Source organism: Pelophylax lessonae, assembly GCF_965119305.1.
Source record: "Pelophylax lessonae genome assembly, chromosome: 4".
Taxonomy (NCBI): Eukaryota; Metazoa; Chordata; class Amphibia; order Anura; family Ranidae; genus Pelophylax; species Pelophylax lessonae.
Genome location: NC_138771.1, coordinates 110,519,399 through 110,537,069, shown reverse-complemented (window position 1 = coordinate 110,537,069; position 17,671 = coordinate 110,519,399). Strand labels below are relative to the sequence as shown.

Sequence of the window (17,671 nt, the reverse complement as noted above, 5' to 3'; positions counted from 1 at the left end):
GAAATAAATATATCCCCTAGTTTATAGACACAATAATACAAACCAATCAATATACACATATTGGGATTTTTTGTACCAAAAATATGTGGCAGAATACATATTGGCCTAAATTAATGAAAAAATTAGATTTTTAAAAAAAAAAAAAATTAATGAGAATGCTTTATAGCAGAAAGTAAAAAATATTGTTTTTTTTTCCGAATTGTCGCTCTTTTTCTGTTTATAGAGCGAAAAATAAAATTCGCACAGGTGATCAAATACCACCAAAAGAAAGCTCTATTTGTGGGAAAAAATGGACATCAATTTAATGATTTAATTTAATTTTACATCATCGCACGACCGCGCAATTGTCAGTTAAAGTAACGCAGTGCCAAACCACAAAAAATGGCCTGGTCATTAGGGGTAAAACCTTTTGGCCCTTAACCACTTAAGCCCCAGGGGATTTGGCTGCCCAAAGACCAGGCCCTATTTTGCGATTCGGCACTGTGTGACTTTAACGGACAATTGCGCGGTCATGCAACGCAGTACCCAAATGAAATTTATGTCCTTTTTTTCCCACAAACAGAGCTTTCTTTTGGTGGTATTTGATCACCTGTGCGATTTTTACTTTTTGCGCTATAAACAAAAAAGTGCGACAATTTTGAAAAATAACAATATTTTTATCATTTTTTATATGACATTCCCCAAAAAAATGTAAAAATCAAAATTTTTTAACATTTTAGGCCAATTTGTTTTCTGCTTCATATGTTTGGTTAAAAAAATTGCAAATAGTGTATTTTGATTGGTTTGAGCAAAAGTTATTGCGTTTACTAACTAAGGGAAAGATTTTTGTCATTTTTTTTTTAACGAGTAATGGTGGTTATCTGCGATTTTTGCGGGACTGCGACATTGCGGCCGACAGATCGGACCCTTGACTGACATTTTTGACACTTTTGGGGGTACCAGTGACATTACTACAGTGCTATACATATGCACTGTTACTGTAAAAATGACACTGGCAGGGAAGGGGTTAACTTTATTGGTGATGCAGGGGTTAAGTGTGTCCCTAGGGGCATGCTTCTAACTGTAAAGGGGTGTGGCTAGTGATGTAACCACAGAGACATACGATCCTACATAGCAGGATCGTATGATCTCTGCAGTTAGATCAGGGAGAATAACAGGCGGCTTTGTTTACATTAGCCGCCTGCCTTTCTCCCTCTGCCCGGGAGATCGCGAGTGACCGGCAGACATCGTCACTTTGCCACGGCAAACCACGCCCCTGACGACGTCATTGTTGATGAAACGCCGCGTCGGGCGGGCTACGGAGCGCGTGACGTCATTGCGCCGGAGGACGTAGTGGCCATCTTCTTGGAAGGAAATAATCCACACTGTTTATACGCTGAAGCCATCCTGATGGAATGTGAGTGTATTTTATGATTTAATAAAGCACTATTTTAATTTAACTTACTGCACTATGAGCCTTTTCACTATTTTTGGGGCCATATGAGGATCTCTGACTCATCTGCCATTCATGTTCCTGAGAACTTATGGAGATCTGTGGTTAAGTTTGGATGAACCAGCGTGGAGATTATTTATCTGGTGCAGTCTTATCAGCCTGAAGGTAAGGGTCAGTGTGTTTGGTGACATCTGGTGGTGGTGATATGTTTAACCCAGCAATACCATCTTGGAATCACAGACATTTGCTGATTTAAACCGAATAGGACTACACACAGATTTTTTGGAACTTTTATACGCTTGTTCTCTAGTGCTGCACCTATTACTTTATATATTGTGTATGTTTATATCCTGACATATGTGCAGCTGCTGTTGTCTTAGTTTTTTAAATATATCTTTTTTATTCGCTTTTATTGAATTGATTGTTCCAAGCGCAGCTCTTTCTTGTTTTATACCACTTTGCCTGTACGGGGCTGACTGCCGCAGTAAATATACTGTGGGCGGTTGGCAAGTGGTTAAGTGGTTAAAGGTTCTGTTACTGATGGTACCAGATACCACAGCATACCTTCAGATGTCTAAAGGCATCCATGTCTGGGTGGGTCAGGGCTATTTTGCCAGGAAAAGGGGGACCTATTCATAATTAGTTTGTATATTTTTTTTGCAAATGATTGGTAAAATCTGTACCAAACTATTTAAAATACAAATATTGCTGTACATGCATTTAATACATATTACATTTCTATTAATCTGCTGAAGAGAAATCTAAACATTTGCATTAGCCTTTCATTTCATATAATAAAGCAAAATAAAGATATTGCTTGGAATGGAACAGAATTATAAAAGTATTGCTGTAGGGGTAAATCTTTACAAAGAAACAAATTCTAGAAAATACATAGTATTTTTTATACACTGCTCAAAAAAATTTAATCAAACACTTTTTAATCAGAGTCAAGCATCAACTCAATTAAACTCTGGGGATAGTGACCTGGTCAGTTAAGTAGCAGAGGGGGTTGTTAACCAGTTTCAGCTGCTTTGATTCTAATGAAATTAACAGAAAGGTAACTGGTAAAGGTGCTGTGCTCAAGGAAAGAATATGTGTCTTAAGCTTTGTTGACAGTGCCTAGAATATTGCTGCCCTCTCAGGACCATGAGCATCCAAAAGTACTAAAAGACAACGAAAAGAAGAGAAGGACGCACCGACCTAGTGCAATTCCATTATAACATTTAATGAATAGCTTAAAAAAAGTATCACACATAATACTCACAAATGCATGTAGTGAATACGCATTTCAAAACACAGTATCGACAAGTAGCCTCCAGGATTATTGGACTGCTCCAATGCTGCAGGGAGAAGAGATGGTGTCCGTAATAGCTTAGGCTGGCGTGTTTCAATGGGAGAACCCTCGTCCTCAGAGCCCTCAGAGGTTCTCCCTTGAAACTCGTCAGTCTAAGCCATTACGGACACCATCTGTTTTCTCTGCAGCATTGGAGCAGTCCAATAATCCTGGAGGCTACTTGTCGATATTTATTTTTGACATGCGTATTCATTACATGCGTTTGTGAGTATTATGTGTAATCTTTTTTTTATTTAGTCAATAAATGTTATAATAGAATTGCACTAGGTCGGAGCGCCCTTCTCTTGTTTTCCTTGTCGAATGAAATGAACAACAGGGGCACTGGATGGGCAACAATGAGACAACCTCCAAAACAGAAATGGTTTTACAGGTGGAAACCGCTGATCATTCTTTTCTGACTGTTTTTCACTAGTTTTGCATTTGGCTAGGGTCAGTGTCACTACTGGTAGCATCAGGTGATACCTGGACCCTATAGAGTTTGCACAGGCAGTCCAACTGCATTAATACGTGCCATTGCCAGAAGGTTTGCTGTGTCTCCCAGCACAGTCTCAAGAGCATGGAGGAGAGTCCAGGAGAGAGGCAGTTACTCTAGGACAGCTGGATAGGGCTGTAGAAGGTCCTTAACCCATCAGCAGGACTGGTATCTGCTCCTTTGTGCAAGGAGGAACCGGATGAGCCCTTCCAGAGCCCTACAAAATGACCTCCAACAGGGCACTGGTGTGAATGTCTCTAACCAAACAATCAGAAACAGACTTCAAGAGAGTGGCCTGAGGGCCTGACATCCTCTAGTGGGCCCTGTGCTCACTTCCCAACACCGTGGAGTTCAATTGGCATTTGCCATTGAACACCAGAATTGGCAAGCCTGCCACTGGCACCCTGTGCTTTTCACAGATGAGAGCAGGTTCACCCTGAGCACATGTAACAGACATGAAATGGTCTGGAGAAGCCGTGGAGAACCTTATTCTGCCTGTAACATCATTCAGCATGACCAGTTTGGTGGTGGGTCAGTGATGGTCTGGGGAGGCATATCTATGGAGGGGCAAACAGACCTCAACAGGCTAGACAATGGCACCCTGACTGCCATTAGGTATCGGGATGAAATCCCTCAACCCACTGTCAGACCCTACACTGGTGCTGTGGGTCCTGGGTTCCCTCTGGTGCACGACAATGCCCGGGCTCACGTGGCGAGAGTATGTAGCCAGTTCCTCGAGGATATGGAATTGATACCATTGAATGGCCCCAATGCTTGCTTTAACTAAATACAATAGAACACCTCTGGGACATTATGTCTTCGTCCATCTGACGCCACCAGCTTGCACCTCAGGCTGTTTAGGAGCTCAGTGATGCCCTGGTCCAGATCTGGGAGGAAATACCCCAGGACTCCATCTATCATCTCATTAGAAGCATGTCCCGACGTTGTCAGGTATGCATACAAGCAGGTGGGGGCCATACAAACTACTGAGTACCATTTTGAGTTGCTGCAAGGAAATTTCAGCAAAATGGACTAGCCTGCTGCATCATTTTTTCAATTAGAATTTTGGGGTGTCTTTGAATTCAGCCCTCTGTAGGTTGATAATTTTCAATTTGCATGAAACGATGTGCCATCTTTTCATTCCTAACACATTACCCAGTTCATATCAGTATAGATATCCAGCATGATATTTTTTCCCTTTGAGATCTGATGTGTTTTCAAAGTGTTCCTTTTATTTTTTTTGAGCAGTGTATAAGGAAAGCAGCTTACAGGTAAAGTGAAACTTTTGTCATTCTTGCTACATATTGTTCAAGTATGCTGTAATATTTACGGGTTATAGCGCTAATCTTCATTAAATAAATGCACAAGTAGATTAATGTGTATAGTTTATCTTTACATGCAACTAATCCCACAGGGAAGGAAAGAGTATAGGTTAAATAGCTTTAAATTGCTGTCACTGTGTAAAAGATCCTAAAGGCTTATAAACCCCAAGATGTACAGTTTCAACAATATATTATTCCAACCACCCCCATGAGAGCTTTATATGAGCACAGCAGTCCAGCATGCAAAGAACATTAATCAGAATAACACTGCATCTACCTACATATTTCAGCTAAATGGAAATGACCGGAAAGGTTTCAACACTTGCGGGGAAATTGGGAAATCTTTATACGAGCTTTCGCAATAGCAAGATTTGTTCTCTGAAGTATTGACCTAGACCATATCATGTTATTTTATTTCATTGGAGGTGACCAGGAATTTCAGGCTACAAAAGTGACTTATATCTTATACTTAAAGTCGATATCTGGAGTATATGCAGTTTCAAACAGGCAAGATTTCATTCAAATGCTACCTTTAACCTGCTGTAGTTCGCTATTAAAAAATAATACTTGTGGCTTATTTCCTATGTGGCCACCCAGATAGGACGTGGGGGGAAATCACCCTAATGAGAACGCATTGTCAGAGATGCTAATCTTTCCTAAAAATCGAAAAAATAGACATCTAGTCTTAACAAAAATATATCCATAATTGCTAATAGAATAAATATAACCTTTTATACATTGTTTTCTCATTTTCGGAAACAGAATTTTCAGATTAGCTGGTCTCCCATGGTCTATATCCAGAATAATTTGCTGTTGTCTCTGCCTGCCTTCTTTAAGATAAATTAGGTGTTGATGTGAATCTTGCCATGTCTGAACACACCCCCACCGATAGCTGTGACCTGCTAAGAAAAGGGCTCAGACACACACAGGTTTTGTTTTTTAATACTTCTCTATGTGTGCAGCTAATAATTGCATAGAGACCCCATGAGCAGTAAGCGTTTTACTTTTCTACAAAAGGATATTTTGTTTTTCTGAATTTTGTAGTCATGGTATGTTACTAATGTAGATGCAAACAGAGCGTATTAAATTTCCTGTTTATTCAGTACAGGGATGCAAGGATCAGTAAAGATGTGCAAATCATAATACTCCATATCAACCAATCAGAAATCATCTGTCAAATGACCTGACTATAGTAATTAGAAATTTGATAGGTTGGTATGGATTTCTGGATTTTGTATATTCATGCTGCTCATCATAATGCTTGAGGTTCCGTTCTCATCTAGGCGTTCTGGATCGCGGGCAGAATCTCTGTGATTCTGCCTGCAATCCCCAATCACGGCAAATCGCGGGATGCGCTTACGATTCCCTTCATTTCCAGTAGTCCAGTAAATATTGCAAGAAAAGGTCTATAGTAAAAAGATCTTTACCTTTAAAGTGGTTCTAAATGCTCAAGGTTTCATACCTTCAAGGATTCTATTCATAAAGCTAATAAACCTTCTCTGTGAAGCAGCCCCCGCCCCCAGCTTACTTACCTGAGCCCCATCACAATGTGCACAAGAGCCCTGGCTCTCCAGGGACTCTCCCTTTACATTGGCTGAAACAGCAGTGGCAGCCATTGGCTCCCACTGCTGTCAATCACAGCCAGTGAGCCAATGAGAAGAGAGAGGGGGCAGGGCTGAGCCGTGGCTCTGTGTGTGAATGGACATGCAAAATAGCAGCTCGGGAGTGAGCCTGCTTGGGTGCCACCATTGCAAACTGCTTGCTCTGGGGGCACTCAGCAAAACCACTGAACAGAGCAGGTAAGTATAACATGTTTAACATGTTTGCTATTAAAAAAAATGCCTTTCATGTCACTTTAATTGTTTCCTATACCAAAAATGGTGCTCCTGCTAACCCAGGGCTATGTTAGAAGAATGGATGACAATGCAAGCCATTTGGTATTGCTATGACAATGAAAGCCACCCAGTGTTATCAGGTAGAGAAATATGAGAATTTTAGACACAACACTCATTTCAACTATTAATAAGTAGGGATGATCGAACGGTTCGGGTCGACCATCGGTTCGACCTGAACATTGACTGTTCCAGGTTTGGCCGAATTCCGAACTTTTTGCTGAAAAAGTTCGGAATTCGGCAACCAGAACCGACCAAAATGCAATGGGACAGGAACTGGGCTTTAAAAGCCCGTGATTGGGCCAGAACCATCAGTAAAAGCCAATTGAGGGGGCAGGAGAATGCTAGGAATGTGATTGGAGTGACTAGGGGGTCCAGAGGCCAATCATTAGTGAATACGCCCCCCAGTATATAAGATAGCCCCGCCAAATCTCTACCATTTTAATACAGGACTGTGCAAGAGAGTGGAAGCAGTTCTGTTACTTCTGCTTCAAAGTGTCATTTAGCAATTATTAGTGTAATAAGTTAGAGGAAAGGGATATCTAGTGTAGTTAGGGTACTATTTTCCACTATAGTTAGATTTAATAAACTAGTTTCTGAAGGAAAGTGTTAAGTGTATGGGGACGGTAGTGTAGTGTAGGGTTAACTGACTCTGACTGCTATGGCAGGGTGACAAAACCCTTCCATGTCAGGGTGACCGCTATAGAGAAAAGATCGTTTCTCTCAGAACACTTATAGAACCGGATAGTGGCTTCACCCCTGTCACCTGGCTTTTTGCTGCAGGCGTTTAGGGGCTTTTTTGAGGACATGTTTGGAGTCAGGCATGACATCTGAACTTCTGTGTAGGGGTATATATGCACACACACATGTATGTATATATACACATACACATATAAAGGTGTGAAAGTACCAGAAACCTATGCTTGCGCTAATGAAATAATTAACACCCATATGGCTTCTCTGCTATAACACCTATATGTGTGTATGTGTATAAATACATATAAGTGTGTGTGTATCTATACCCCTATACAGAATTTCAGATGTTTTGCCTGCCTCCAAAGACCCCCCAAAAATGCCCAAAAAAATGCCTGCTGCAAAAACACACCTGGGCGTTTTTGTATCTGGCATTTTTTTGGGCATTTTTTGGGCGTCTTTGGAGGCAGGCATAACATCTGTACTTCTGTGTGGGGGTATATATACACACACACATGTATGTATATATATACACATATATAGGTGTGAAAGTAGCAGAAACCTATGCTTGCGCTAATGAAATAATTAACACCCATATGGCTTTTCTGCTATAACACCTATATGTGGGTATGTGTATAAATACATAAAAGTGTGTGTGTATATATATACCCCTATACAGAATTTCAGATGTTTTGCCTGCCTCCAAAGACCCCCAAAAAATGCCCAAAAAAACGCCTGCAACAACACACCTGGGCGCAGGTGTTTTTTTGGGCATTTTTTGGGTGTATATATATATATATATATATATATATATATATATATGGGTATGTGTATATATACATACATGTGTGTGTGTCTATATACCCCTACACAGAAGTACAGATGTTATGCCTGCCTCCAAAGACGCCCAAAAAATGCCCAAAAAAACGCCAGCTACAAAAACGCCCAGGTGTGTTTTTGCAGCAGGCGTTTTTTTTGGGCATTTTTTGGGGGTCTTTGGAGGCAGGCAAAACATCTGAAATTCTGTATAGGGGTATATATACACACACACACTTATATGTATTTATACACATACACACATATAGGTGTTATAGCAGAGAAGCCATATGGGTGTTAATTATTTCATTAGCGCAAGCATAGGTTTCTGCTACTTTCACACCTATATATGTGTATGTGTATATGTACATACATGTGTGTGTGTATATATACCCCTACACAGAAGTTCTGATGTTATGCCTGCCTCCAAAGACCCCCAAAAAATGCCCAAAAAAATGCCTGCTACAAAACCGGCAAGGTGTGAAAATAGCGGAGCCACTATCCTGTCCTATATTAATTCTAATACAAACAAACTTTTTTTTCTGGTTCTGGACATGATACAGAGCTGAAACTTCACAGGTACACTTTTTAGACCCCCCAGACACTAAATCCAAAGAAATCTCTTTTTTTTTCAATAATTTTTTCAATAATTGGCTCTCTATCAAAATAACTTTTTTGTGTGATTAATAGTCCCTGGAGCATGACCCAGAACTCTAGGCACTTTTTAGGGGCATTTATTGGGTTTTAGGGCTTCAAAATGGTGTTTTTTGATTACCGAAGTTCGGGTCCCATTGATTTCAATGGGGTTCTGAAATCCGGGCCGAACTTTCTAGATGTGAACCAAGCCTAAAGTATACTTTCCTATTTGAACCGAGTATCCAACATTTTCTTTCTGAAACTCTGAATAAGGATGGCAGCATACACTTAAAGTGAACCTATGCCCAGGCATTGCACACTAAGGTACAGTATTTACATGTTCTGAACAAGCAGAAAATGCACTGCATAGAAGCGCCCATTCAAGCTATGGGTATTGTGGAGAACTTTGTCTTCAAATTCACAGCAGAGACACAGAAATCTTTTCCTATTACTTTGTATTTTAACAGAATGCCGGCCTACTGGCCTTTCAATATAAACAAACAGCAGATGCTTCTAAGCTGTTAAAAACTAACCGAAAGCCAAGTCGGAGTCTTTGTGGTCTTTGGGTATCTTTGATAATTTAGAAGACATTAAAACAGCTAGATAGATCAGGGATGGCTTGTTTTAAAGGTATTTTACTGTTTGTTAGTAATATGTAAATAATTTAGCCACTTTACTACCACTGTACAAACTGTTGAATAAAGGTGGGCAAGTTGATGTACATTTCTGAAATGCTGATTTAAAAATGGTATTCTGTTCAATATATACGCACAGACAGCTCAGATCACAAGCAAACTGCTCAAGCCAATCAAAGTAGCTCTGTGCCATGCGGTCACTGTGATGGTCAATCACATTGATCTCAAATGTAAACACTGCGAGTGTTTATATTTGAGAGCCCCCCCAATTCTCTCAAAATGGGGGAAGGATAGGAAGGGGGATTTGATCAATGCAGGATTTAATGAATGGAGGATAGGCAGCAGCAGATTTATTTCATTCACTTTATTAACTCATTAACTCCTTCACCTCTTCCTCTCTCTGTGTATGACCTCCACATTATTGATGCCCATATCTAATGCACTATTACCAAGCTCTATGTTTAAGCCACCTCAATATTGAATCATATCCAAACAACTGTGGTGTAGGTTGCATACATTTCTATAGGGGTTATTTTGGAGGGTGTTTTATTCCGTCTTTTATTTTTAAAAATGTTTTCTAACAGAAAGTAAGGGAAACATTTTTTTTGTATATGTATTTTGTTTATGTATTAAAAAAAATTAAAAAGAACATCAGTGACTATTAAATACCCCCAAAAGAAAGCTCTGTCTGCTCAAAATATTATATAAACTAATTTGTTAGTCAAACTATCTCAGTGCGGAAAAATGACCTGGTAATAAAGTGGTATATATGGGCCAGTACTAAAAAGTTTAATGTTCATCGTCTGGGCACTGCTGTTTAAACACAGGTGCTTTTTAAAATGCATTTGGTAGCAGTTTATATCTATCTGTCCAGGCAAAAAAAAAAAAAGCAGGGCATCCAGGGATCTGTCATTTCTCAGTAGAGAATGGGTTGCAGAATGCCCATAACGTATTGGTTGAACTAGATGGACATGTGTCTTTTTTCAAAAAGACTAACTATGTAACTCTTCAAGTAAAATGCTTGTTTAGCCTGAAATGGCACCTTCAATTTGTTGGATGTCAACTCTGTAAAGCTTGTCAATCAGGATTATGATTTCATTGTGATTATATGTTGTCTGAAACTTTTGTGTACTTTCCAGATCTGCAGCCTCATGAGGGGAGGGATTGCGGAGAGAGGTGGTGTACGAGTGGGGCACCGCATTATTGAGATCAACGGGCAAAGTGTTGTTGCCACAGCTCACGAGAAGATTGTTCAGGCACTCTCCAACTCAGTAGGAGAGGTAAGAATTTGAGAACATGTCCTAAGTGATTGGGTTGTGCTGAAATATGATACACCATCCAAATAATGGACTGCACAAGAAAGATGTTCAGCTCCATCCAAGGTTTAGTACAATGGCAGCACACTGCTCACTCCCTTCCAAAGCCATGGCCCTCAACATGTTTTACCCACAACAGTGCTTAATTATGGGGATATCCAAAAATTTGGATGATAGAATACAGTGGAGCAAGGATGGCCTCAGAGGGAATCAAAGGGGGTACAGGTTGGTCTACGAGCAGTGAAAGGGATTAGGTTTATCCAACTGAAAGATGATAATCACACCATAAACTGTACAGTTCTTTTATGTAGAAAGGTAAAGCTCAACCCATCAGAGATTAACTCTCATTAGTCTTACTACTGCTAATATGATTGCTTGCCTTTGGTTACAACACATTAATCCTTTATTATGGTATGAAGAAAAATTTCCTATTAAAGGGTTTACAACCCAACTCCAATAGTAAAAAAGGGTTAGAAACTGTGTCAGGCTGCTTATTTATAGAGAGATTTCTCTTCATTTCCTATTATGACAGAAAGTTATGGCAAATCTTAAAAAAGAGAGACAGACAAAAAAACATTTTAGTAGAGTGGGGATGGGTTAGAACTGGCAGTATTTTTATTTCTGTTTGTGCTTTCCCATCCAGGAGTCAATCAGTGAGAGAAATGTTCTCAAGCACTCACAGATAAAAATAAAACCCTGATAGGAATTTTAACCCTCCTCCACTCCATCTTCAGTTAAAACATTTACTGGAGTTAAGCTTTAGGTAAATAAGAAGTGGTAAATGTGATATAATCTTTGGCTCTGCCAGATTAAAGTTTCCTGCAGTGCTTGCATGTTTTTTTTGGACCCAGAAACATGTTTATGAAGTCTATAAAAGGAAGTAATACATTACAAGACTCAGAAGTACTCAAAGTCAGTCAGCCAATCAGGAGAGAGCGGGGGTGGGGACGGGTCTCAGCTTTGTGTCTAAATAGACACAGGGAGCTGTGACCCGGCTCCGGTGATCCATAGCAAGCTTTTTGCTGTGGGGACGCTCAACAGGAGGGAGGGGCCAGGAGCACAGAAGAGGGACCCGAGAAGAGGAGAATCCGGGCTGCTCTGCGCAAAACCAACTGCACAGAGCAGGTAAGTATAACATGTTTGTTTTAAAAAAAAAAGAGGAGACTTTACAATCACTTTTACCCCCTAACCTCTGATAAGTGGAAAGTTTCCAAAGAGAAAAATCGGTGCTGGCCTTGCTCTGATTAAAAATGGAAGTTCGGTTTTGTGTGTAAAGTCAGTGAAAGGGAGAAGTCCTTATCTAAATACTGGGCTGCTCTTGGTTAATAGTGGCTTAAAACCACCAAAGCAAGAGGGTCAGCAGAACAACCAGGTGACTAGGATTTGATGAAGGTGGTAACAATGGCAGCCATATTTCTCCTAGCAAAGCTTTACTTTAAATAAAGCCTATAGATGGTTGCTCCACTTGCTGTTTTGGAAAAGCATTTGTATAACCTTCAATTAATGTTATAATAGATACAGTCTATGGGTGAAGTAAATGGAGCTCTTATAAAAATGTCTTATTTTTTTATTTTTTGCTAAACACATCCTCCTTGAATAGAAATCTAATACATCCTATTTACACAGTAGGGATCCTGCCGCTTGACTTGTGTCCATAACACAGTGAGGAATTTCCATCAGAGCAGCAGATACAGGAACTAGCTGTCCTGTGCAATGAATTGAAATGTTCTGTCCTATGAATATTTCCTTTCATGTGTGGATTACTTTAGGTAGATATGAAAACATTAAATGTAGAAGTCAGTTCTCTCAGTCCTAATATTATGTTTTCAGTCGCATTGTGAGGCCCAGGGCTTTGAACATTTTTTTTAGATGTTTCATTGATGAGATAAATTGATATTCAAAAGCAGAGAAGAAGAAAGGAATAAAATGTGTCCAAAATCCATTTATTTCCTGTCTGTCTTTATGTGCAGCTCTGTTTTTTATGTGGGTATGAGATAAGGGAAGCCACACAAAATACCTATCAATGTACAGGCCTATGTATTCTCTGCTGTCAGCGGGTGGCATGACTTGACTGTCCTTAGGATTTACAGACAATTGGAGTGAATGAATACAGAGATAACCCTTAGTAAAACAACTCGCTACAATGTAGCTATGCCCCTACAATACTAGATGTGCTAGTGCTGTCCCAGATAAATCAGTGTCTCTCAAAATGTCACTTAGTTAGATATTTAATCCCACTATTTTTATATTCACCAGTTTATTTTCCAGATGTTTAAATAAGGAAATAACCATACAAACATTATATAGTACTTTTTCTGTTGTGAAAAAAAGTCTTAGGCTGTTTACATTTTTTTTTTTATAAAAAAAAAAAAAAATGCAACCCCCCCCCCCAACCCGTCTGAATTGGTTGCTCAAGTCAACCTCAACTATCAATAAAAATGACTGTTAGCCATCAGGAAAGGTTCCCCCGCCCTCTTTGACAGACAATGGAAGGCCTGGGTAGATTGGTACACTTGAAACCCTTATTGTCAAATACATTGATTATACTTGTCTGTGACTTATCTGCAGTGTCCTGTGCCTTTTTATATATGCTGGTCGAATGTTGCCTTATCGTTGGATTGTTAATCTATTGTTGCCTTGTTACGCTTTGCCTTTTCCTTTGTTATTGTCACCTTTGAGGATCAATAAAAATATGTTAAAAAAATGCAAATGATAGTTCCTTGCAGTAGAAGAGCCACCATAGTCAAATCTCTTCAGCTGCTTGTTCCTGTTACCTTGGGTGATGTCACTAATGTCTCTTGATATTAAGCCCCCAAGCTATTGTATGGTAGTGGCAATTTGGATACCTTATGCATCAAATGGGAGAAAATATAGGGAGTATGAGTTAAAGCAACCCTTTCATTTACCTAAACAATGCAAATGGCAGTTCCCTGCTACAGAAGAGCTATTATACCCAACTTTCCAGTTGGCTTGTCTTACCTACCTTCTCCCCATTCCAAAGCTACAACCTCTGTCAGACTCTTAAGAATTTGGCCTCTAGGATACTGTTGTGTCCTGTAATAACGTAAGAGGTAAGAGGATGAAACCATAGTGCATAATGGGGATTACAGGAATCTGACACACCCAGATTGGTTGAATGCTAAAGAGTCTGATGGAGTGCAACACTTGAATGGAGCATTCAACCCATGTGGAGGTGTCAGATTCCTGTGACCCTCATTATGTGCTATGGTTTCATCCTCTTACCTCTTATATTACTACAAAACACAGCAGTAACATATAGGCCACTTTCTTTCGTCTAACAGAGGCTGTGAGTTTGAAATGGAGCAAAAGTAGGTGACACAAGTCACTGGAAAGTTGTGTATAATAGCTCAGGGAACTGCCATGTGTATTATTTTAGATGACTGACAGGGTTGCTTATAGTATAGAACTCATAGTCCCTTTATTTTCTCCCAGAGTTTTGACGTGTAAGGTTTCCAGCTTGCCACTACCATAAAATAGCTTTGGGCCTAATATCAAGGGACATTAGTGACATCACCGGAGCTCATCAACCTAGTATTTGTTCTTTTTTCCTTTAGATTAGAAAATTGAAAATATGGGCTTTGTTTAATCCTAGCTTGTAAGCAGTAGTTTAAAGAGCACCATATTCAACAAGTACTTACAAAGTCTATTCATTTGTAGTAGCAATACTACAAGAATAGTACTAAATTTAAAATACATTTATTTATTTTGAAACACATACATATCTACACTAAAGGGGATTCTTATATTTACCTTTAAGATGGAAGTTAAAAAAGCAATCCATGCCCCATTGAAACATGAACACAGTAAAAATACCCCCTAATGAAACATTTAAACAATGAAGACACACCAGTGCTTAAGAACAAAAGGTTTTTAGCTAAAAATGGCCAACTTAATGAGTAGCCATTTTTCCTAAAAAAACAAACAAAAAAAAACTCATGCAGTTGTGTGCTGAGGCCTAAAGTGCCCCATAAATACCCGCTGATCATGTCGGAAACTTAGAGCTCTCCTGTGCACACATCCTGTATTTCCGTAAGCGGTCTAACTACCCATATGGAAGAAAAATGTATTTCCAATATATTTAGGGAAAAAATATTTTGAAATATATTGAATATGGCCAAAATTGTAGCATTTCATATATATTTCCAATATATTTGGGATAAAAATTTTAGAAATGTATTGAATATGGCCAAAATTGTAGCATTTCAAATATATTTCCAATATATTTGGGAAAAATAAAAAATGTTTTTTTAAAATATATTTTTAATATATTTTTCTTCCATGTGGGTAGATCTACTAATTGTTATCCTAAACTACAGAATAATTAGTGTCTATATTTTAGAGATAGGCGAGTGGGAGAGCATGAGTATTTTTTTTTTTAAATACAACTGGGCAGTGCTGACACAACTTAATCCAAAAAAATAGACGTAGGAGTGCATATATGCCAGTACATATATTTTTCTGTACCTATAGGATCTTAGGGCTTGGTTCACACTTGGATGTGGGTTTCCCCTGCATCCAATTTGCATGACAGGAGAGTGTGCCCGGCTCTCAATGGAGCCGGTTCACACATCTCCGGGCGGCTGGGGAGCAGATTGCACAGGGGTCCTGTGCATCTTTGGCTCCATTTCAGGTCTGAATGCAGGCAAAAATTTAGGCCTGTTTCATCCCTGAAACAGAGAACAGAGACGCACTGGACCCCTGCTGTGAGCCACATCCGAATTCCCTGTGACCCAGCCTTAAAGGGATTAAAAATGGGGAAGTGTGCATGTAAAGCAGTGATGTGTTGTGTTTGCCCTTATTTTAAATTCTGTCACCTTTTAACTGCAAACAGCACATTTGGAGCAGACCTCCTTAACACGATATTTGTAGGTCATCCAATCATTTGTAGTTTATATGGGTGTTTGACTATTTTGCTATGTACATGTAGAGACGTACAGTATGATGAGATGAATCAAGCTCTAAATGTTACCTCTGGGTTTTTAGTTTAAGAGTGAGATGCTGGAAGGCTAGACCTGACTTTATCACTATATACCTTTTATGTGACACCATTCTGCTAGAATTGCCTTTTGACACTGAAACTTTTCTTGTGTTTCCTGTCCTAAACTGGTTTATAAAATTGTGGCAATTTGCAAATAAGCTTATATGGTATTTCTTGTGATGGGGAATAAAGCTTTGCATAGTGGTTGCCTTCAACCTACAGGCACAGGCCAACTATTTCTAATGGTAACCCCAATCTTGCTGGAAGGTAATTGAGGTGGCACTCAGACAGGCAGAGCATGATTATCATACTAGTACTGGATGAATGAACAGACAAATTGTACAGTTTAGTAACCATTAATGTAACAAATGGACAATTATATATATATATATATATATATATATATATATATATATATATATATATATTTTAAATCATCCAAGTATGTATTTTTTATACATCAAAATGTTTCTGTATTGTAAAAGTTTCCCTATTGCACATACAATCGCACATACAAAGAGATGTGATTTCATGGCTGGATTGTCTGTAGGTAATAAAGAAAGGGAGGCTGAGTGAATGACTGTACCTGATGCCAGGCTATAACTGTGGAGCTGAATCCCTCTAACCTCAATTTCACTGGTCTTTCTTCTTTTTGTCACAGATTCACATGAAGACCATGCCAGCAGCGATGTTCAGACTTCTCACTGGGCAGGAAACCCCTCTTTACATATAACAATGAGCAGCCATAAAGAAAACGCTTTTCAATCCCAGATCAATACATCCACACATCAGAAGAGATACTGGACAGACATTTTGTATTTTGAACAAAAGAACAACAAATATGAGACTATTGCTTTTTTTGCCTTCTTTTTTTTTGCTTCTTTCTTTTGCTAAAGTTCTGAGCGTGTTCATCAGCAACAAGGACGATTTGTAAAAAAAAAACAAGATATTCTGGACTGATTCCTCTTCATGAATAGTGACAAGGATATTTATTTGTTATCGTACATGTAGTGTTTTAGTGTAAGTGCTGTATGTTACATTGGTGAGTGTGGGAAATCTGACATATTGGAAGATGGAAATATTGCACAGTGGATTCTGTAGGTCGGTGTAGGTCAGGCTATGGTCATGTGGAATGCTTGTTTAGGTTCCACTAAACACAGTCCCTACAATCTCAATATTTTCAATATCTACCCTTACCATTTTAACAGTTTTTAAGTCATTCATAAATGTAATGTATATTTGATAAAATAGACCACTTTGGCCTTTATTTAATAAGTCGAGGATGAATGTGTACACTGCAGTAGCTCCACATGGACCAATTGAAAATAACCTTTCATTGTTCTAAATTAGATGAAAGCTGGTTGATATTGGTACATGATATGGTTCTTTGTGCTAAGGCCTTGAGTTGCAGTTCTATTTTCATTGACTTTACTGTCCTGGGAGTTTGTGGAAAAAAACAGCCATTAGTACTTCCAGCAACCTTATTTATAAAAGGTAGGTGCTCATCAGCAAAGCTTGGTTAATTGAAATGTAGTTGAGTTATGTATTAATAACATAAATTCAGTTTTTCATGAGATGCCAGTGAATGTGCCGTGATAAAACTGCAACAGATGCCAGCGAACTTGCTGTGCTAACACTGTGAAGCATCATTTCTCATCCATTAAAAAAATATATTGATTTGATTATAGATTTATATAGGCCAGGCTGCAGAAATTAAATTTGCCCTTCATTGGAACTGTAGCTTTGGCAGCTAAGCATTACTAGTTTACAACAACTTAGTAGCAGAAATACGCAGTAAAAAAAGAAGCCATTTATGTGCTGAAATTAAATCATGAACAGTGGAGGTTTTTTTTTGCAATATCTCCATCACCCCTTATGAGTGTGTCAGCTATTTATTTTGTATTACATATTTAGCTTGATAAATGATAACATATCCAAGCTTTAAATCTCAGTGAAGTCTAAATGTTGTTTGCACTATTTTATGTGTCTATGTTCCTTGATTTTTTACCATGCATTGCTCTTATGACCCCATGAATCAAATTTACAGTCTACTGGGTGAATGAACACTTGATTCAGATCTGGCTAAATTGGTTATATGGGAATA

General features: G+C 38.9%; 1 protein-coding gene across 2 annotated transcripts in view; it reads left to right on the top strand.

The window, feature by feature from the left end:
* Positions 1-16,404, top strand: part of APBA2 (amyloid beta precursor protein binding family A member 2) — a 523,475-nt gene extending 507,071 nt beyond the window's left edge. For both annotated transcript variants that reach the window (XM_082254058.1, XM_082254057.1), the window contains 2 exons: positions 10,392-10,532; positions 16,229-16,404. In XM_082254058.1, coding sequence (XP_082110184.1) covers positions 10,392-10,532; positions 16,229-16,300 — 213 coding nt within the window. In that variant the 3' untranslated portion in view covers positions 16,301-16,404. The remainder of the gene's footprint in view (positions 1-10,391; positions 10,533-16,228) is intronic.
* The last annotated feature ends 1,267 nt before the right edge of the window (positions 16,405-17,671 follow it).